At 30.6% G+C, this 21,854-nt stretch overlaps 2 protein-coding genes and 1 long non-coding RNA gene across 3 annotated transcripts; 2 read left to right on the forward strand and 1 right to left on the reverse strand.

Annotated features, from left to right (window-relative positions):
* Nucleotides 1-2,406: 2,406 nt before the first annotated feature.
* Nucleotides 2,407-7,145, forward strand: LOC146919141 (THUMP domain-containing protein). Its single transcript, XM_085712392.1, has 7 exons — nucleotides 2,407-2,530; nucleotides 2,625-2,741; nucleotides 4,061-4,531; nucleotides 5,393-5,532; nucleotides 5,609-5,729; nucleotides 6,057-6,197; nucleotides 6,783-7,145. The coding sequence occupies exons 1-7, from the start codon at nucleotides 2,468-2,470 to the stop codon at nucleotides 6,864-6,866; spliced, it is 1,137 nt and encodes a 378-aa protein (XP_085568518.1). The 5' UTR covers nucleotides 2,407-2,467; the 3' UTR covers nucleotides 6,867-7,145.
* Nucleotides 7,146-12,448: 5,303 nt separating this feature from the next.
* Nucleotides 12,449-14,451, reverse strand: LOC146919142 (ubiquitin-conjugating enzyme E2 20-like). Its single transcript, XM_085712393.1, has 6 exons — nucleotides 14,102-14,451; nucleotides 13,701-13,728; nucleotides 13,201-13,428; nucleotides 13,023-13,086; nucleotides 12,874-12,933; nucleotides 12,449-12,790 (listed from the first exon to the last, which is right to left on the reverse strand). Exons 1-6 carry the CDS (start codon nucleotides 14,206-14,208, stop codon nucleotides 12,744-12,746), a joined length of 534 nt encoding a protein of 177 aa, XP_085568519.1. The 5' UTR covers nucleotides 14,209-14,451; the 3' UTR covers nucleotides 12,449-12,743.
* A 2,312-nt stretch (nucleotides 14,452-16,763) lies between these two features.
* LOC146919143 (uncharacterized) lies at nucleotides 16,764-18,514 on the forward strand. Its single transcript, XR_015011354.1, has 2 exons — nucleotides 16,764-18,191; nucleotides 18,385-18,514. It is a non-coding gene; the product is annotated as an uncharacterized LOC146919143 (long non-coding RNA).
* Nucleotides 18,515-21,854: the final 3,340 nt, after the last annotated feature.

Here is a 21,854-nt window from a genome sequence, read left to right on the forward strand (position 1 = left end):
TCAGCATTGATGACCCTGCTTTACGTGCAGAGCGGCTTACATTTCTTAAGATTGGTAGAGGTATTTCCCACGTTGGTGGGGAAATAGGAATCATTTTTTTTTTTTTTTAAGGAATTGATATTTTTTGTCTTTAAATTTAGAATAGGACTACTTTGATTTTCTAAAGTAAGTTCTATTTAATTTGACCGTAAAGTTGAAAAACATAAATTCCAGCCTACTTTATTGTCTAGGGTAAGATTTTGACCACCGCAATCAGATAACTTTATAAAGGGTTTTTAATAGTAAAAAGTAGGGAGGACAAATAATAGTTGATATGAGCCAGTAGTGCAATACATATTGCATGCAATGGATTGATCTAAGTGATAAGAGACCATTTGAGCCTCTTAAGCAAGTGGTATGTTTTATCTCACAATGAAAATTTTCTACATATTACTTGATGCAGATGAGTTAGCCAATAATTCAATACATATTGCTGAGCTCTAAGCAATATGTATTGAATTAGATCTATCATAGGTTGTTGATGCACCATGTTTGTGAGTATTGTAAATCTCTAAGCATCAAGTTTGCTCCTAATCATAGAAAAAACATTGCTTACATGCGTGTAACACTAAATTTACTATTTTATTTTATTTAATCAAGGGAAATAGTGAGAAAACAAATCAATGCATGTTATAAGCTTAAACACTACTTGATCTAACATATCTCAAAATGGTATAACCTCGTGACCAATTGATTTAATGAAAATGGACATTACCATATAACTTAACTTTAATTATACTCCGATTTCAATTATACACAAAATTTGTTAAAAGAAAGTTGATGGATTTAGTTTAAGATTTGAACTAAATACATTAATTTTGTTTGATCAATCTTTTTTAAAAAGAATTTTTATTTATATTTGATTGAAACACAAAAGTACACCATAATAAGTTGACAGTTTGTTCCCTAAAAAAAAAAAATTGACAGTTTGACAATACCAAACAGAGCAAAAATGTAAGAAAATAATGTTGCAACACCATCATAAGGTTGACAGTTTGACTTTACGAAACATACTCCCTCCGTTTCAAAATATAAGCAAAATTCACTTTTTAGGTTCATTCATTTAATGATGTATGTGGTCCATATTATGAACCACATACATCATTAAATGAATGAACCTAAAAAGTGAATTTTGCTTATATTTTGAAACGGAGGGAGTAGCAAAATTGGAAAGAAATAATTTTGTTACACCATCATATAGTAAGTAGTAAACTTGGCGGTGCGAGTCAACCCTGGAATTAATGCAGCAGGAATGATTGAATGAGTGTGGAGAAAGGTTAACTTTGAAATCTTAAGCTAGTGGCCAATGGTCAACGCATGAGACCATACTACCTTTGAAATCCCATAACTTTCAATCTGAAATTTTTGAATTGTATTTGTCCGAAAATTTAAATATGTTTTGTTTAATAGGACACAGACAAAACATGTTTTTCAAGTTTCTTTTTTGATTGGCACATGTTTAACAAGTTATATCCCAACCAATCACAGCAATTTCCACAGGAATAGCTTCTTATTAAATCAAGTTCAAGCATAGTAATAACAAGAGTTGAATGTGTTCTTGTCAAAAAAGTAAAAAAACAAGAGTTCAATGACGGCCAACAATGTAAAATAATTTCACCTAATGGATAGATTGGAATAAATCCATAAAAGAATTCTTTTCATTTTTCATAATATGGATAGATCACAATTTGTCTACTTATTTTTTTAATTCAAATGATCAACTCAAAAAATAATACAAATCTATTAAGTAAAATAGAAATAATTTTGACCAAAAAAGTATAAACAATTTATTTATAAAATTAAGGCTTTATTGCAGTTTTGGTCCCCTATTTTCATGATTTTGCAAAATTGGTCAATCTATTTTAAAATTCGACAATTTTGGTCCCTCGAATATTTTGTCTAACATATTGTGATAAGATATGTTTTAAATGAAATTTTCAAAGGAATTTTGTTACAATTTTATCGATGTTGATCTTTTTCCATTTTTAGATCATATTCTACAACATTTAAAATTTATCACATCATATTTTTATAGTTAAAAAATATGATGGAATGACCAAAATTGTTGAATTTTAAAATAGGAGGATCAATTATGCAAAATGGTGAAAATAGGGGATTAAAACTGCAATTAAGCCTAAAATTAAGTAGACATTGATGTGTATATCTATTTTTATAATCTTGTATGAAATTGTGTTCACATTTTTTTTTCTAATTTTTTGAAATGACACGATTTTTGTAACTGAAAAATATTTAAAAAATTGATATAATTTTATTTTTTTTTGCGGTGAATAAATACAATTTTATTTCCTTTAAAAATACATTTTTTTTTTTTTTCTTTCAAAACAGAAGGAACTCGCATAATAAACTACCACTAACCCACTATTGAGTAGTGAGTTACTCTTTTGCTAAATCGTGCTTTGGTGTAGTAATGGCGCCCGATACTGCTGCCGCCGCCGGTGGAAAGAAGAGAAAACGCTATCTTCCTCACAACGTATCTTCTCTATTACACCTCACCTCTTCTTTCAATTTCAATCTTTCTATCATTTTATTTATTTTCTGAATCTGTTTTCCTTTAATTTTTGCAGAAACCAGTGAAAAAGGGTTCGTATCCATTACACCCTGGTGTTCAAGGTTTTTTCATCACTTGCGATGGTGGAAGAGAACATCAAGCCACTCGCGAAGCTCTCAATATTCTCGATAACGTATCATTTCATCTTTCCTTTTCTCTTATAACCGCTTTCCATGATTTTTTTTTTTTTATTTTTTTATTCATTTTCAATTGCTAATCTTCAAATGTCAATTATTATTACTCTACAAGCATATACTAATTCGTTTTACTACAGTGAGGAAAATTGATTTTGAATGAATTGATTATGGTTAAAATTGGGTTGAAAGTAAACTGAGTTATGTTTGGATATATTCATGCAAAAGTGATTTCAATAGTAAATTTGAGTGTAAAATTCGATTACAGAATCAAAAGTTCCAATTTATAGTTTAAAGTTAGAATCAATTACGGAGGCAAAATCAATTCTACTTTTGAACAACCAAACATGTTAAATCAAATTTATATCTCTATAATCAATTTTGGCACCTCCCAAAGTGGAACCAAACATACACTTATTGAACTATCTCAATTGAAATAAGTTCATGATGCTTTATTTATAGGAAAACGAATATCCTCATAATTTATATATGTTTATGGAGAAGGTAAATGAGTGCTTTAGCAAAAAACTTAGAGGTAGAAGTTGAGTTTGACTAATAGGAAAATATGATGTTTAAAAATTTATTGTTACTGTAAGATTAATTAAAAAAGATTCTTTTAGGGTGTGTTTGGATTGGGGGTTTAGGAGGGGAAGCGAGGGGAGGGTTTACTTTTCTTTTTTGAATTACGGACTGTAAAACATGTTTTTCTAAAATAAATTAAGTGTGATTGAAGTATTATGTGATCGTTTTTCATGTTAATATGTTAAATTTTTAAAAAACATTTTATAGTGTCCGTAATTTAAAAATGAAAAGTGAACCCTCCACTCCCTTCCCCTCCTAAACCCTCCATCCAAACACACCCTTAGTGAATTAGCGAAGTTTATCATATTCTCTTTGATGGAAGAAACTTCTGTTAAGGAAGGAGACAATATTATCCCATAAAGTATGCATAAAGGATGAAGTACTTTACTACATTTGAAATTTTGAATACACTGTGGATCTGCTTATGGCATATGTATGTCTTGAGAGTTTGTTCTGTGTAGTTTAAGTGTTAGTTTGGCATTAACTTAAAGATAGTGGGTGGTGAAAAGAAATTTAGAGATGAACTTTATTCAACAAGTTGAATTGTATGAAAAATATACGCCTTGACTTTAACAAGATTCAAAGTAATTCTTTATGATGTCCATTTATCAATTTATACAAGTGAGGTTCCCATTAATGTGTATCGCTTTTTTGTTCCTTTATTGTTTCTATTGTTAGTGAGATGACTTTTGTCCTGCAAATTGATATCACGCCATTGTTTCAATTTGTCTTGCAGTTTTACGAAGAGCTAATTGATGGCGCACATCCAAGTGTAACAAAGTTGTCCGATAAACCTTTAAATAAAAAAATCACGTTTGCAGATTCTGACTCTTCCAGTAATGACGATGATGAGGAGGAAGAGGAGAAGGCGGAAGTGCCAGAAGGAAGTGAGGAAAAGGAGGACAAAAAGCCTAAACTGGATGTTTCCAATAGCGACAATACTAGCCATGACAATGAAACAGGTGAAAAATCAGATCCTCCTAAAATTGATGGTCTGCATGCTCAGGCTGGGGATAAGGCTAGGGATGATAAAGGAGACGTTGACAGTCCTAAGACCATAGAAAAGATAGCTGATGAGCCACCGGCTGTGAAAGAGTGCTGCAAAACAAATGCGCCAACAAGTGATTTGGGTGAAAAAAAAGTGGAAGAGAAGTCCATTGATAAGTTAATTGAAGATGAACTCGTAGAACTGAGAGACAAGAGTAAGGTGATTTGACGAGACTTCCATTCTGTATATTATTCTATTCTGTTTCTGTTAAAAGTTTCCTAAACTAACATATCATATGATTTTTTTTTAATAATTTCTGGCTTTGCTCAAACTTTTATGTGGCTATCCAATATTAATAGTTTCTCTCGTAATTTTCTACAATACAGTATATTCAAGATAGAACATCATGGCATAATTTGATCCATGTAGCCGACTGCACTTAGTGGGATAAGGCTTGGTTGTTCTATATCATATTCAAGATTATATACATATTTATGCAACAGATGCTAAGATTTTTAGTCATGCTAGATGCTGATTCTCTTTATTCCTTGTTTTCTTATGTTTCAATGACACTGCCGTATATATCTCTTTATTTTGTTTTCTTTGCTAGATTATATCCATGTTTCCTTCTTTCACTTGTCCTTCTTTATGACTCCTGAGATGGAAAATATAGTATGATATTGGAAATATTATCCTTTAGAGTTCAAAATCGTTCTGAAACATAATCATTCTTTGTTGACTTCTTAGTAAAGGATACTTATACTTCAAGGGATAATATTGACTTTCATCTGATTATCTCAGATATTTACTTTTGATGGCTTTTGTTAATTAAGTAGTGGCAGAATCAGGTTTTATATTTATCATTTTTTTCTTGGAAGATTTTGATTTTTGGGTGAAGAGTAAATTTTGTTTTGTAGAAAGACAAATACCTAATTCTTCAGTTCCTTGTGCATTGGAGTATAACTTTGAGGCACTGGGGCTGAGGCCTGCCTAAGTATTTGTTTCACATTTCCTTTTCATTTGTGAATAGGTGTGTGTTTTGCTAAGAGGCTGTCTTTTTTTCTTCATTGTTTTACACAGAAACGCTTTGCCAAGCTTGAATCAGGTTGTAATGGTGTGGTATTTATTCAAATGCGGAAGAAAGATGGAGACAAAAGCCCCAACGAGATCGTTAACCGGATAGTGACATCAGCAGCATCGACTAGGAAACATATGTCGAGGTAAACTTTCAGTTTCTATTCTAAGAAGAATGAACATACACAGAAGAAACGCTGATACATTGCTGGCTACTTCTAGGTTTATCTTGAGAATTTTGCCTATCGAAGTCTCATGTTATGCTTCAAAGGAGGAAATTTCAAAAGCAATCCAGCCTCTTGTGGAGCAGTACTTTCCTGTGGAAACTCATAATCCACAGAAGGTAATACTGTGCATCAGTTTAGCTCCGCGTGTATTAGATTATTTTTTCTCCTATTGCACAAAGTTTACACACAATGAGACTCATTAGCTTGCAAAGCATGAGAGCCATCCTGGAAAGTAGCTTTACTATCATAAAAATTATTGAAATTCTACTTAAATGTGTCTTTCATTGAATTCGCCATTAGATAATTTGTTGTCACTGCATTCATTCATTATCTTATTTCTTATTTTCCTTACAAGACACAAATGTTGTTGACAGAGTTCATGCTCATGTCTCTCTATGAATTGATCTTTTGTCTACAGCTTGACCAGTATTTTGTATGTGTAGTTTGCTGTGATGTATGAAGCCCGGGCAAATACTGGTGTTGACAGGATGGAAATAATTGATGCTGTGGCAAAGTCGATTCCTGCACCTCATAAAGTTGACCTCAGTAATCCTGATAAAACCATAATAGTTGAAATTGCCAGGGTAAGAAAGGCTGAATTTCAATTAAAGTATGTTGCATGCATATATATTATACCCATCATGCCATATATTTCCCGAGTAGCAGCCATTTTTTGAAGTTTTTTCTTGCTGTGCCAGATTATTTCCATTCCTTTCAAATCAACTGCTATTACGTTTTTGCGTTCACTTTTTGCCCCCGCTAAATCATCCACCCAATGTTGTGTGAAATTATGCATTTTCATGGCTTTTCAATTATTTTAATTATGAAATCCCTATTGGAAAGAAACCTATTTGTCAAAAAGTATGTTTTACTGCATCTACTCTTGCTTTGGCTGGAGAATCGCTAACTTCTTGCTTCTCTTCAATGGCAGACTTTGTCATTTTTCTTTTTTTGCCAACTTAAATCGTTAACACAGTTAGGCCACATAAACTAAAATGCTGAAGTGAAAAATTATTATTGAAGTTTAAACCCTGACTTGTTTTATTATACCATCTTTCTGTGAGAAATGCTCAGTTGTACAAAACTCTTCTTACACGAATGAGTTTCAATCTGTTGTATAATTTTTTATCAGTTTGGTATAGAACTAATGCATGCTGTTTGTTTGGCAGACTGTTTGCTTGATCGGGGTCATTGAGAAGTACAAGGAGTTGTCCAAGTACAATATTAGGCAGTTAACCTCAAGTAAAGCATGAGCCTTTCAGACAATCTGTATGCTTCTGATTGTGGCAAAATTAATACCTAGACATATTCATACTTGCAGCAAGTGCTAGATTTCGCAAGTCCTTTAAATGTAATCCAGTTCCTCACAAATCAAACTAGAAATTCACATGCAGCACAACACTAGGTTCAACTGCCGTTAAGAATATTACTTTCAAATCTTTTAGAATCTGTAGCGCATTCATGCTTTGATGTTGTTTTTTTCGTTAATGACTTTTAAACCGCGTTTATACAAAATATCGTATTGGTCCTCACCTTCTGGGCAAGTTATCGCTCTAATCCTTCCTCTGATGACATCATGGACAGAGTTTAGGACAAAAGCTTTGGACTAGTTTCTGTGAAATGTATGTGTGCAGTATTTGTTAGTTGGCGGGATCCAATTTTTTCTAGAGCAATGTTTAAATGTGTCAAGTTAATACAGTATCTTTTGGGCACATTAACCCTCAAAATGAACTATTTGTCTTACTTTGGATAAGTTGCAAGTTGCTAGTAGTTTGTGAAAAATATATTTCGGTTCTCTTCCCTGTATGGGTGTTGGGAAAATGACCGAAAGTGAAAGAAAGTGGATAAAAGATAATTGGAATTCGAAAATAGCTTAGAAAAATTCATCATACTCACTGTCATTCGTTATCAACCTCACTTCTAAAGCTTGTCAAAATAAATTGGAATTCTTACATCTTTTTTTTTTTTTTTTGGAGTTGAAAATATACTACTAAATCTTGTAAAATAAAGTTTAAATATTTTTTTGTGTACAATTAACATGCTTTTTTTATATTTCAAGCAAATATATTATTGTGTTTTGTCCTTATAAAAATATTCTTGTTTTAATCCCAACAAATTGTTTATATTGAAATTGGTCCTTGTAATATTTATTTTAGTTCATATTTTTGTAAGCGACTAATTATAATATATGTTGTGTCAAATGTAACCAAAAAAAATATATGTTGTGTCAAACAAAATAACAAAGACCAAAAATAAAAATTCCTTCAACAAAAAAAAATGATCTATTTGTAAGGAATAAAAACAAAAAATTAAGTCCATGTGATCCTAGTTATCTAGCAAATGGCAGGGACAATGCAATATGTAAAGATCGGGATTTGAATTTCAGATTTTTCAGGTACTCAATGATCCTAGTTATAAATTTTACATGGAATGACCAAAAAGAAATAGGCTTAATTGCACTTTTGCCCCCTATATTTTGTCAATTGTGCGATTTTGCACCCCATTGTTTCAAACGAGCGATTTTGCACCCTATAATTTGCCAATTGTGCGATTTTGCACCCCATTGTTTCAAACGAGCGATTTTGCACCCCATAGTTTTCCCCCTTTCTGATTTTGCACCCCAAAAAATCATAAAAATATTCAGTTTTTTTCCAAAAAATTTAAAAATCAAAAAAAAAATCAAAAAATTAGAAAAAAATCAAAAAATATAATCAGATTTTTTTTAAAATTCTGGAATTTAATTTTCAAAATACAAAAAAAAGTAAATTTTCAAAATTTTAAAAAAATCTGACCTTTTTTTAAATTGGTATCCAGATTTTTAAAAATTAAATTATCAAAATTAATTTTTTTTTAAAAAATCTGACATTTTTTTAAAATTTTGAAAATTTACTTTTTTTGTATTTTGAAAATTAAATTCCAGAATTTTTAAAAAAATCTGATTTTTTTTCTAATTTTTTAAATTTTTTTCGATTTTTTAATTTTTTTGGAAAAAAACTGAATATTTTTATGATTTTTTGGGGTGCAAAATCGCACAATTGGCAAAATATAGGGTGCAAAATCGCTCGTTTGAAACAATGGGGTGCAAAATCGCACAATTGGCAAAATATAGGGGGCAAGTGCAATTAAGCCAAAGAAATATTAACCAAGAACAAAAACATAAATAAACTAAAAACAAACCTCTAATTATTAAGAGCATCCACATCCATTATACTCATTATGGCTCTTTAAATGGATCTCACTTAATTTTTTATAGGCTTATTTGATTCAATGGTCCCTCAAATAATTTCAAGTTTTCATTTTGGTCCCACAATTAATAAAACGTACTTTTTTATCCCTCAAGTTTTCCTCCGTTTGCCAAATAAATCCCGACTGTTAACTTTAACTCTAAGGGGGGTGTATTGGATTAGGATTTTGAAGGACAATTTTTGCTTAAAAAAGTCTCAAAGATTTTAAAAGATTTTGTAGGATTTTAATGACTTTCATGATTTTAAAAGACAATCAGGATTTTCAATTTGGATTTCAATGGATTTACATTATAAGATTTTAAAGGATTTTAAAGGATTTTATGAATTTATAAGATTTCAAAAGATTTTATGAATTTTGAGGACTCATTGAAAAGAAATGATTACAACACACTCTCTATCATAATATTTTGAATACATGCTCTTATTTTTTATTTTATTTTTATGAGAGATAGAGAGAGGGGGAAGAGAGGAAGGAGAGAAGGGAGAAAATAGAGGAGTTAGAGGGAGGAGAGAGAGAGAGAGAGAGAGAGAGAGAGAGAGAGAGAGAGAGAGAGAGAAGGGAGAAAAGAGAGGAGAGAGAGAGAGAGAGAGAGAGAGAGAGAGAGAGAGACGAAGAGAGAAGGGAGAGAGAGAGGAGGGAGAAAAGAGATGAGAGAGGGAAGGAAGAAGAGAGAAGGAAGAAGAGATAAGAAATAGATAGTAAAAACTTTTAAAGAAAAACAATCCCAAGAAATCTTATGTCTTCATGAAAGACATTTTTTTGTTAAAATTTCACTAGACAATCTCACAAAATCCATCAAAATCTAACTTATTGAACAATCCTTTGAAATTTGAATGATTTTGAATACCATGAGACTTTTTTTAAATGATGAAAAGTCTTGATTGAATACCTCAAGACTTTTTTAAAATGACAAAGAATCTTAATTGAATACCACAAGACTTTTTTTAAATTGCAAAGAGTCTTGATTGAATACCACAAAACTTTTTCATAATTAAAAAGTCTTTTAAAATCCCTTAGATTCCTAATCCAATACATCCCCCTAAATGTCTATGGTGGGCCAACCTTAAGAGTGGTCCATCGTAAACCTTATTAATTTTGTTAATTTTAACCGTTTGATCTTTTTTTAAAGAAAGTGGACCGTTGGATCATACAAGTCTATTATATCTTACGGTGAATCATCAACACATAATTGTTTTTACTTATCAGCCTGTGTGGCATTTCTTGATCTTCTTCCCTCATATTCAACAACATTCATACCAAAATCCAGAAAAAAATTAAAAACTTGAAATTATTTGTGGGACCATTGGATCAAATAAGCCCTTTTTATATTATTTCGCACTTTTCAATTATTTAAACAAGGGTTTAATATGTGATTCGTCCCTGCAAATAGGGCTCGCTTAAAATTTCGTCCCTGCAATCGCTAATCCTTTTTTTTTGCCCCTGCAAAGTTTAATCAGTTAAAAATTCGTCCTTTGACCCAGTTTAATCACTGCCACGTCAGCAAATCACCAAAATGGCACGCGAAAGGACGAAAATACCCCTGGCTTATTTTTTTTCCTTAAAAAAAAATTTCAAAATTTTGAAAATTCTTTTTTTAAATTTAAAAAAATCTGAAAAAATCATAAAAAATTTCGGAAAAAAAATTTTAAAATTAAAACTGAAAAAATCGTAAAAAAAAAAAAATGGCGAAAAATCTGGAAAAAAAGTTTTTTGAAGGAAAAAACAAAAAAAAATAAGCCAGGGGTATTTTCGTCCTTTCGCGTGCCCTTTTGGTCATTTGCTGACGTGGCAGTGATTAAATTGGGTCAAAGGACGAATTTTTAACTGATTAAATTTTGCAGGGGCAAAAAAAAAGGATTAGTGATTGGAGGGACGAAATTTTAAGTGACCCCTATTTGCAGGGACGAATCACATATTAAACCCTTTAAACAATTCACTACATTTTCTTCCCTCAAAAAAACAAAAACTCAACTACATTTTCTAAAAATCCATACAACCTATCAAAAAAATTAAAATGGATTCAACTAAACCCCCCGCAATAGATGACACTTATATGGTTTTTAGTTGGCTAATGTTAACTTGTGCCCTCAAGGCACGTGTTAAGATACTCATTATAGAAATACACATATCAAAAGGCGTGCATTCAACTTCTTAAAAGTTGTTATATTGTGTTTTCCAATGCAAAATTGCTCTATTTAGGTTGCTTAACATGTGCCCTAAGGGCACAAGTTAACATGACCCTTTTTAGTTTCAATTTCATATATTTGGTCCCATCGTAAGGCAAAGGACCGTTCAACACAGGAACGATGTCATATTTGAAAACGAGCTTTGAAGGCAAATATTGGTGAATGGCCTGACATGGTAGTTGTGAAAAAACGTTTAATTTCTTTCTCTCTTGGTTGAAGTAATGTTTTATATTTTGTTTTATTTCTACCGTTGTTGTACCTCATGTACATTTGATGTGTTTGCTAAAATGCTTCAATCGAACCTTTACTAGATTGATATCGTGAATTTAATCGGTTATTTGAGGTAGTGATGCAATGTGATGATGCAGTTCGTTACCTTGATAATGTTGTCAATTATCTCAATTGCCAATATGCTTTTGTTATCACAAGGGCACCATTGCAATTATTTAAACAACAAAACTTCCTAGTGCCAAGCAAACACTTGTTAGAAGCGCCAACTTTGAAAGATGGAAAGAGTTCATTTGAGAGAACTCGAGTTCGATTGGTCAGGTTATATTACCTCACAACCAAATTCACGATTAGCTTAGCATGACCCATTCTCTTGAGAACCGGAGAGTTAACACCAACAAAAGATATATGAGACTCATAAGAGTGAAACGTACAAATAAGATTAAGTCTTGCTAGCAAGTGTCTTAAGGGTATTGTTTAAGGAACTCATTAAAAGAAATTTTATCTTAAGAATACAAGTCAAACACATGTAAAATTCATAATTTTTGTATGTTTAAACAATGTCCTAAGGGCACTTGTTACCTTGAGAATTTACTCCCTCTTTTGTATTTTTCTTGCAACAAATTACGAATTGGAAGTGTTTAGAGGAGCAAATCGAGTCATTGTTGAATGATTGAATCGAGTCATTGTTGAATGATTGTGTGAGATTCTTTGACTGCAAAAAATTAATTTCGATTCCAACAAAAGTCATTGTGGAGATCTCAGTGTTTTTTTTTTGAAAGAAGTGGAGATCTCAGTGTTGATTCACCAAAAACGTTGATTTGGAGTTAAGACAACCTAAATCATCATTTGTATTATGATTGGTCATGATTTGTTGATTACTATCTATTTCTTTAATGAAATTTAAAATGAAGATTATGATTTAGTCATGATTTGTTGGTTTATGGGAATACTATAGATTAAAGTTATCGACATTTGTATAAACCAAGATTTGGTAACATTGACATTACTCAGAACGGACAACAATTTTGAAGTAATAGTTGGCATTTTCGCTTGGATAAATGAATGAATACCGTAAAGAATAATGAATACCAAGTGTTGTGGTGTAAATAAATGAGTACAAAGTGAAAAGTAAAATAAAAGGAAAACAAATTTGATTGTTGAATCAAATAATCTTGCACAAAGCAATTTAATTGTTGAATCTCATAATCTTGAACAAAGTAATTTGATTGTTGAATCTCGTAATCTTGTACAAAGTACCCCCAAAGCTCCAAAGAAGAATAAAATAATCTATGACAATGTTTTAACTTTTAACTAATTCTCAACAAAAGAGAGAAACAATCATGTATGGAAAATTTCAAAGCAAAGGAAAGGATGAAACAAGCTTTAAAAATTTCATCCCTTCTCTTTTCCAAAGCAGATCACAACCAGACATAGAGAAGAGAAATCAATGAACTCCGAGATCAAAGTTTAAGCAGCAGGATCTTTGTACAACTTCTCCACCATCTTCCTGTATTCTGTAGAAGTAAAGTAGAACACAGCAAAATCAGTTCATCTTTCAGAAGATATACTCTACAAAATATCAATTATGTTTATTTACCTTCTTGATTGCTCCAAAGCTGTGCTGCCTGTGGATTTAGCGGCGAGCTAATGTTTGGCTCTAAATTATGAAAGAAGTAAAAATACAATTAACAAACAGGGAAGAACAAAATAAAAGTGTTATATTATTGATTCAGGTTTCAAATTTACCTCCTAGCAGGCTTTGAATTGACAAAAGAATTGTTCTAACATCATAAGCAGATGACCATTTATCCTATAAAACAGATTAATCAATTAATCATAATCAATATGCAATAGTTGTATTGAAAATGACACAACATAACAAGATGTCACCATCATCACATGCTACTGACACAACATTCATTACCTGAAGAATGTCCAAGCAAATATTGCCATGCAAATCAACATTGGGGTGGAAGCATGTGGTGTCAAATTTGACCTTTGGAGCCTTAAAAGGATACTCATTGGGAAATGAAAGTGACAATTTGTATTCTGTTCCTTCAAAGACAGTGTCTTTGCTTCCTGCTATTGTTCCTTTCCAGCACAATATATTGTCCTCTTCAGGAAAAGCAGATACACCAGAATCTCCACTCATCTGCCAAATAATCACATTAATGAATTAATCACTTTTCCCCAACTGATTTCATACAAACTAAGTGCTCAAATTACATTGCATACACACACAAGAATAAAAAATAAATGAGCCCAAATAATCACATTAATGAATTAATCACTTTTCCAAATAATCCCATTACCATCTAATTACTTTTTTAAGTCCTCAAATTACATTGCTTTAGACCAAACTAATTGATAAACTAACACAAAATTAGATCACAGAAAGTGAAAAAGAGAGATCCAATTTCTTACCATCAAAGCCATCAATTCAGACTGCAACCTGCAAAATTGCAACAACCCACAAAAAAAAAAAAAAAAAATTGAGTTAGTTAGATTAGGAGAAACAAACTGAAAACCCTACCAATATTTTAAATTAACTAAACTAAAAACCCTAAATTTAGTTTAATCAACAAAAACCCATTGATTCCCAAAATCAAATAAATTCAAAAGTTAAGTAAAAACCCTAACTTTAATTCAATCAACAAAAACCAATAGATCCCCAAAATTAAGTAAATTAAAAAAAAAACCTAAATTTTAATTCAATCAAGAAAAACCCATTAATCCCCAAAATCTATCCGAAGGGTTTGATTTCTTTTAAATCGAAAAACAAAACAAGATTCAAAAAACTGTAATGCTGAATTGAAAAAACGAACCTTTTGAGAACAGATTGAGTGTCAACGGATTTAGGCGGAGGGAGAGGTTGCATTGAAGGAGCAATGTTGCTTTGAGAAGCTTCAGTTTGAACGTTAGCGCTAGCCATTGAAAGAGAAAGAGAAAGAGAAAGAATAGAGAGAAATTAGCGATTGATTTTCGATTTAGGGTTAGGGTTTTTGTTGAAGGAAGAAGCAATTGAATTGAATTGAGAGAAGAGTGTTGTTGTTCTGTTGTTTGATTTTAAAGGAATTGTGCCTTTCACGAAACGACGTCGAATTTAAGGTCGGTTCAAAGAATTCGAACGTTGAGAAGCCTAAATTAATCACAACGGCTAGTAATCTTGGATAAATGGAAATAAATCACAGTTTGGTACTCTATTAAATTAAAATGTTAAGTATTATTATTCTCTCTTTTATTTATTCCTTAAAAAACTCATTGTTAAATGGTATTTTCTAATGAGTATTGCTGCTATTGAGCACTACAAATTTTATCAAGAATGTATCACGATCACATTTTAGCCAATTAAAATTCTTGTTGGCCGGAAGTTAAAGAAGGCAATAGATATAATTTAGAAAAGGTATTGAGCAATTACACGGTCGGAAAGTTTTCGTGATAATATTCTTCGCTACACCTATCATTTCCCTTTTCTAAAACATTGTTTCAGTAAAAAAAAAATGTTACGTTGATTCGAGTAGAACTAGACTATGACCCATTAAGTAAGGTATTATGTTCAACGAACATAGTTATAACAAGTAATAGATTCATTCACCATTTAGTTTTGAATTTGATTTATGGCTAATGTATATCTGAAAACAATTATCGAAAGAGGTTAACCCCTTAAAATGATCTCATTTATCTTGTGATGATTTATCTCTACAATTACAAATGGATGATACATTTTATCTTGTGATGATTTATCTCTACAATTACAAATGGATGATACATTTCATTTACAAAAAATAAAGGTGTTAGGTTTGTTAGAGTAGACAACTCAACATAATTTAAGGCCTAAAACAATATATTTTTCATGAATTTTATATTCTTATTACACTAAATTTAAATTTTGTTGTCGGCGGGTAATCGTGCAATTTGACCCAAAAAAAAAGACATTGGTACATGAACTTGACCACTATTTAAATTTTTTAGATTCGGCGTTCTGAATTAACACATCAAAATATGATGTGAATTGCTAATATAAATATCAATGTATTGTACTTATACTTGACTTACCCTTGCATCTCACTGCCCACATACGGATATGGATTTTCTCCATTGAAAATCATCTCAAGTTTTCAATAGAGAGAATCCAAATTCCCCACATACCTAAATAAAGAACTTTCTTAACTAGTTAACAAACTCAGTTGATTTTTTTTTTTTTGAAGTAAACAAACTCAGTTGATAAAAGTCATTAATAAATTGTTCAAAAAAAAAAACATTAATAACGGATGATATAACCTCATTTTTCTCTAGGGAGTTGAACTCACAACCCATAGCCTCCCATAGCCTCCATCCAAGCACTTTAACCACTTGACCAGTAGCTATTTTGGTGTTATAATATCGCTTCCACTAATACATTATGATTGAAATGAATGAATAGCATATCATGAACAAACCAACAATGAATTAATATCATTTGGCATCAGCAATTTTGGAAGCTTAAATTCATTTAAAACATATTTTTAGTTTCTGCATGTGTAAATAGAAAAAGATGTTTAATTATATTTTAGTTTCCTACATCAATAATGTTTTGTTAACAGTGCCAAAGGTTGTGTTACTAAAATTCACCCATAACATAAGCACTTTTGTTTATAGTGCACTTTGTGAAAAAGCTTTATATAACATTTTAAAGTTTGGACAGTATATCAATTGGCATACATATAATAAAAGCTGGTATTGTTATTATGGATTCTTGAATTCATGGAAGATAAACTATTACTACCAAGGCCTATGAATTTTAATAATCGATATCTAGGAAAATTTTGGCACATTATTACTATAGAGTCTACACCAAAAAAACATTACTACTGTAAAGTATATAGTTATTTAGCAAATGAAAACAAAAATGAGGGTCGGTTGGTATATGTGGAAATTGTCTTCTCTTAAAAAATGTTGGTTTTTAATTAAAATGGATTTTGAAAGTTTAATAAAAGTGGATTTTAGTTGATGAAAGTTTATTTTTGGTGTTTAACAAAAAAATCTTAATATATTGTGCATGTATGATGGATAGGGCTGGGACCATTTGCCCTAGCATTATATATTGTCTTCTGTTAAAGAATGTTGGTTTTTAATTAAAATAATTATTTCTCCCATATGATATAAAAGTGGATTTTGAAAGTTTAATAAAAGTGAATTTTTGTTCATGAAAGTTTATTTTTGGTGTTTAACAAAAAAATTAATTTTAATGTTATTTATAAAAGTTGGGTAATCATGTTATTTTGTGTGAGTTGGAATATGATTGATTGAAAAGATATCAATGGACTTGGCAGTTATTTTGATGGAATATCAATTGCTATAACTATTGCTAATTCTAATTATTGGGACTTTTCACTCTCAATTTTGATGGAATATCAGTTGATGTAAGTGCTGTTATATCTAATTATGGAGACTTTTCACTCTCAATTTTGATGGAATATCAATTTTGTATGAAAACCGTTTCTCATTCATGGCAAGGCTGCGCCCAAAACTGAAAAAAAAAAAAAAACTGATAGTGGGATTTTAATGAGATACCACAAATTCTGGTGTATATATGGACCATGGATCATCACTCTATTATTCACTAAACATTGAAATCAAAGTTCTAGGTGAAACTCTTCCTTCGTGTGCTTGATATCACCATGGCTCCATTCATCACTCCTGTTGCCGCCATTGTTGCTGGAAAGATCAACATCAAACTTCGACTTCGTGTCGTCCATGTTTGGACCGTGTCTGAGTTCAACAACCCAAATGAGGATAACTCTATTCACATGCTATTGCTTGATGACAAGGTTGGTTTTTTGAAATTATATAATGTGGTCTTATATTTTGAAAATTATATTTGGCTCAGGTTGTGTTATATTTCACCTTTGTTTAATTTAAAAAAACAGCTTGGAAAGATACAAGCATCTGCTAAAAAACATTTGGTGCCAAAGATAAGGTCAAACGTGGAAGAGGGATCTGCATACGACATTGAGAATGTTTTGGTGACTAAAAATGATCCTAAGTATCAGGTTACCCAACATAAGTTCAAGCTAAACCTTATAGACAGGACAAAGTTCTTTAAAATTGATGCAAGTACCATTCCTTTAAATCATTTCGATTTTATGCCTTTCAATGAAATATTGGAAGCAGAGAGGGAGGAAAAGACTATCGGTGAGTGTCTAGACTTGGAGTAATATATTGAGCATGATGTTATTATCAGTTGATATCAACAATTAAAAAGAATACACAAGGTCAAGTAATACAAGGCACAATTAACTTTTAATTTGACGTTATGCTTTTTGTTTCATTTTACGTTATACCTCCTTCACACATTCTTTACATGTTTATTATAGATTATGGATGGATGGATTCATTTCTATCACAACCTTTGAACTGCTTTTTTTTTTTATTCCGTAACTCATTTTTTAATTATGACCATACACTCACTCATTATATATACAACCACTAATATGATCTCAATATTTTTAGTTTCTACATTGAAAACATTGTGTATAAATATGTGATTTTGTGCATCATATTTTGGGTTTTGTTCATCATCACTTTCAAGTAACAATTGGATAGTTTATCTTCAATTTTGTATTGTTGTTTTTCCACTCACTTTTACTCTTCATCTTTTGATTATCAAAGTCTAAAACAAGAGTGTTCTATTTGTGGATTGGAGTTTGCAATAGGACAAGTTTTAGGTGGCTACATGAGGAGACATAGAGCTTCAAATATGAAAGGAAATAACAATATTCACAATTCTAATAATACTATGTGGTGGTAGTAGTCTTGATTCGCTGCAAAAGATGAAAGCTAGAAACCAGTGAGTTTTGGTGTTGGATTTGGATTTGAATCCATTTTTCAATATTTCTTGGTATTAATTATATGACGATTTATTCATTAGTGTAGGTACAATTTTTCTCTTATCTCTTGATTATTAACTGGTTTCTATGATATGATAATTGATAGGGAGTCAAGTTACTTTTAGATTGATCAAATAGTTAAGCTTCAAATGTTTATTAGTCTATTTTTCGAACTTTCTTTTATATATTTTTTTATTCCTTAATGTGTATGTGGATTTTTGATTTTTTTTGTGAATTAGGATAAATGATGCTTCTATTTTTTATTTTGTTGCATCATTGATGGTGAGGAAGAAGCTTATTAAAAATGGTTGTTTATTGTCACTTTCTCCATGAAACTATTGGATGATTCCTCTTCAATTTGGTGTTATAGTTTTTCTTCTCTTTTTTACTCTTTATTTTTTGGCTATTAATTAATACAAATTGGTAATATAAATAAGGGGTATATTTATAAATAATACTGTTTTTTTATAAAGGTGAAGACAAATGTTTACCATTTTTTCGTATAAAAATAATAATAAACATATTACTCCAAGTATAATGATAGAGATAAACATTGTGTATGTGTAATTAAGATAAAGATAGATAAAATTGAGATGAATAAAGAATAGTGTCTCTAAAAACAATATATAGAGAAGGTTAAAGGATATGATCCAAGTTACACATCTATCTCTCTATCTTCTATATATTTATATATCTTTGAATTTGTACATCTAAAAAAAATTTACACTATTAATTAACAACTTGACTTTCCAATTATCTTTGAAGAATTAAAGAATTAATTAATTATCAAATTGAATAGTTTCCTCCACTATTGAAAAAAAAAAGGAACTTCCCATTTTGCATGTCACACAAAATGAAAGGAGAAAACAAAGACTTACTTGACAGTTAGTACTATATACCTCAAAGAAAAATATGTATGCTACAATTATTAAATAATTAAATCCATATGTCCACATAAAATAAATAAAAAAACGTATACACTAATCAAATTGTCAGAAAATTTAGGAAAAGTCAGTCCTAACATGATAAGAAGATTAAAATGATTATGATATCCAAAAAAAGTTCCATTCATTAGATTGGAAACTCTAAAAATGAACGTTTTAATTTTTTCAATAAAATCTTGCCCCAACTTATCTTATATATGCATGATTGCCCAACTCTACTACCATGATCATTTATGCTTTTGTGCTTTGTTAAGGTGATGTGGTTCTCCTTTTACTTTCCTTTCCTTATTTTTTGTGTTTGGGTATACATTTTCGGTCCATAAATTGATTTTTTTTTTAAGGAAGGTCCGTAAATTGGTTGATATGTTTTCTCAAAAAGAAGTTCGTATATCCCACACATACAACATATAAGATTATACATAGAGAACACATTATTTTCTTAGACTAATACAGTTTTATTTTCATATTTTATCCATAACAACAAAGAGAGTTGTGATCACTAAGATGTACTTTCAAGGTTTGATACTTACTATTAAAATTTGCTTTTAGGATTTACACATATGCAATTTGTATGACCCGTGCGGCAGCACAGGTGCAAGGACTAGTATTTAGCATTACTTTTGTTAAACAAGTCGCTACTTGTAAACTTGTATACTCAAATACCATTTCATAAAAAAGAAGTGCAATTTCAATGTTTCTTATATACTTAAAAAATATATTTCATGCTCACTAATATTATAATGACAAATTTTGAAAGTCTTTCAATGTTATTTAGTGATTCGTTCGTGTAAACCAAAAAACACAATGTTCAGACTTTTTTGTTTTTAAATAAAACTCATTTTTAACATTTTAACATAATTTTCTATCTTTAAAAAAACATATTTTTCTATATGTTTTTTCTTTTAAAACAAATTAATAAACACGACCATTTTAGAACTAGTTATATAAAAATATATATAGTTTTTTAAGTAAATTATTTTTATCTACCTCTTAAACAAAATTATTTTCAAAATAAGTACGTAAGATACAATAAAATAAATAATAGAGACTTTTTCCCCAACAACAACAACAACAATAATAGAGCTTTATGCAGTGACTATTTTGGATTAACACCAATTATGTAGTTCTTATAAAAAAAATAGTGTTTTAAAAGAAAAATCATAATCAACGTTTTGAAATTTCAAAAATATCAATTGATTGAACTTATTCGAACCAATTTACTCTTCATCGATTTGGTTTGTTTTGGATTTCGTAATAAATTTATTATTGCAAGAAAAATTACAATGTTGAACTTAACAAAAGTTTACATTGCAACGAGTGAACACTATATTGTTGCTAATATGAAAAACTCTCAATTAATGTCCTTGTCAGAGACTAGGTAAGATTTGGTAAAATAAATTGTACTTGTCTTCAAACAATGCTCAAATCTTCAACATCTTTTCATTCATAACGTTGTAATATGTTTTTAATTCCAAAAAATTATTATTGTTTACTTTAAATCATATGTACAGAGACATCAAGTTGAGGTGAGATGACATCAAGGTGAGGTGAGATGTTTACGACAATCATGTCAAATACATTGTGAATAAATGGAAACCTTCTATGGAAGTTTGCTGTGAAATGTACTCCACAAAGTCTTTTTAATAAATTGTTAAATGAGATCCTTCTATGGAAGAAGTGAAGGTTTGTTGTGAAATGTACTCCACAAAGTCTTCTTAATAAATTGTTAAATGAGATGTTAGTTCTCTTATACTACCTATTTTCATTAACTAAAGTTGTACTCCACAAAGTCTTCTTAATAAATTGTTAAATGTACTCCACAACTGTTTTTGAGAAAATTCAAATTGAACTACAAGGACAAGTTCAACACGGGGTAGTGTGCCCCACTTGTTCATCATATTTTTAAACAACACATGCATAGTTATGTAATATTAATAGAAAAATGCTAACTTGTACCATTAAGGCAGAAGTTAATGAGTCAAAAATAAAAATATTTTATTGTAATCAATAGATTTGAATTTAATTTTTGTTACTTTTGATCAATTGAATACGCAAAATTTAAGAAAATGATTCTACTTTTGGGTTGTTTAACATGGGCTCTTATGACACAAGTAGCATGACTCATGTTAGAAAATTGCTATTGACACACTAAAGAATGCTAAAACACACCAGTAAATTACTCAAATGCCTCCATCGACAGTTAACTGCCGCGGAAATTAAACGGCGGTAGTTAACTGCCGAAATTCAATTTAATCCATCGGCAACTTAAGTGCCGTGGAAATCATTTGAGAGAAAGAGCTGGAAGGAGAAAAAAAGGAAGGAAAAAAAAACTTTTTCTTCTTCTTCCACTTCAATCACTTTTTTTCTTCCAAAAACAGAGCCCAAGAACAATCGCTTTTTTCTATCACCACTTTACCTGATTGTGTTTTCACTTGCAATCTTTCGAATCTCTTCATCTAGTTGAACACCCAACAATACAAACTCTTAGAATAAGTATTCATACTTAAACTGATCTCAAAAACAAATTAAAGATTGTAAATTCTATTATATTTATTGAAACAAATAAATTGGAAAATGAATTGAAGAAAACTATTCAGATGTGAATTCCTCAGGTTTTTGGAAAATAAATTGGAAAATGAATTTGGAAAATCATGAAGAAAACTGTTAAGAAAATTGGCACAGGTTTTTGTTTCTGCCATAGCCGTGAGTTAGGTGTGATGACGGAGGATTTTTCCGTCGGTCCGAACCGGAGGTGGAACCACAAG

This window comes from Medicago sativa, chromosome 5 (genome assembly GCF_051527215.1).
Source record: "Medicago sativa cultivar Bolivia chromosome 5, Bolivia_mono, whole genome shotgun sequence".
NCBI lineage: Eukaryota > Viridiplantae > Streptophyta > Magnoliopsida > Fabales > Fabaceae > Medicago > Medicago sativa.

Bases quoted from the DNA above. Each gene is read 5' to 3' on its own strand.
- LOC146919141 (XM_085712392.1), top strand. From the start codon at position 2,468: ATGGCGCCCGATACTGCTGCCGCCGCCGGTGGAAAGAAGAGAAAACGC. The intron at 4,532-5,392 runs GTGATTTGACGA...TGTTTTACACAG, and splicing joins AACTGAGAGACAAGAGTAAG to AAACGCTTTGCCAAGCTTGA. The intron at 6,198-6,782 runs GTAAGAAAGGCT...TTTGTTTGGCAG, and splicing joins TAATAGTTGAAATTGCCAGG to ACTGTTTGCTTGATCGGGGT.
- LOC146919142 (XM_085712393.1), bottom strand. From the start codon at position 14,208: ATGGCTAGCGCTAACGTTCAAACTGAAGCTTCTCAAAGCAACATTGCT. The intron at 13,087-13,200 runs GTAATGAATGTT...TCTGTTTTATAG, and splicing joins TTTGCTTGGACATTCTTCAG to GATAAATGGTCATCTGCTTA. The intron at 12,791-12,873 runs GTAAATAAACAT...TTACTTCTACAG, and splicing joins GCTTTGGAGCAATCAAGAAG to AATACAGGAAGATGGTGGAG.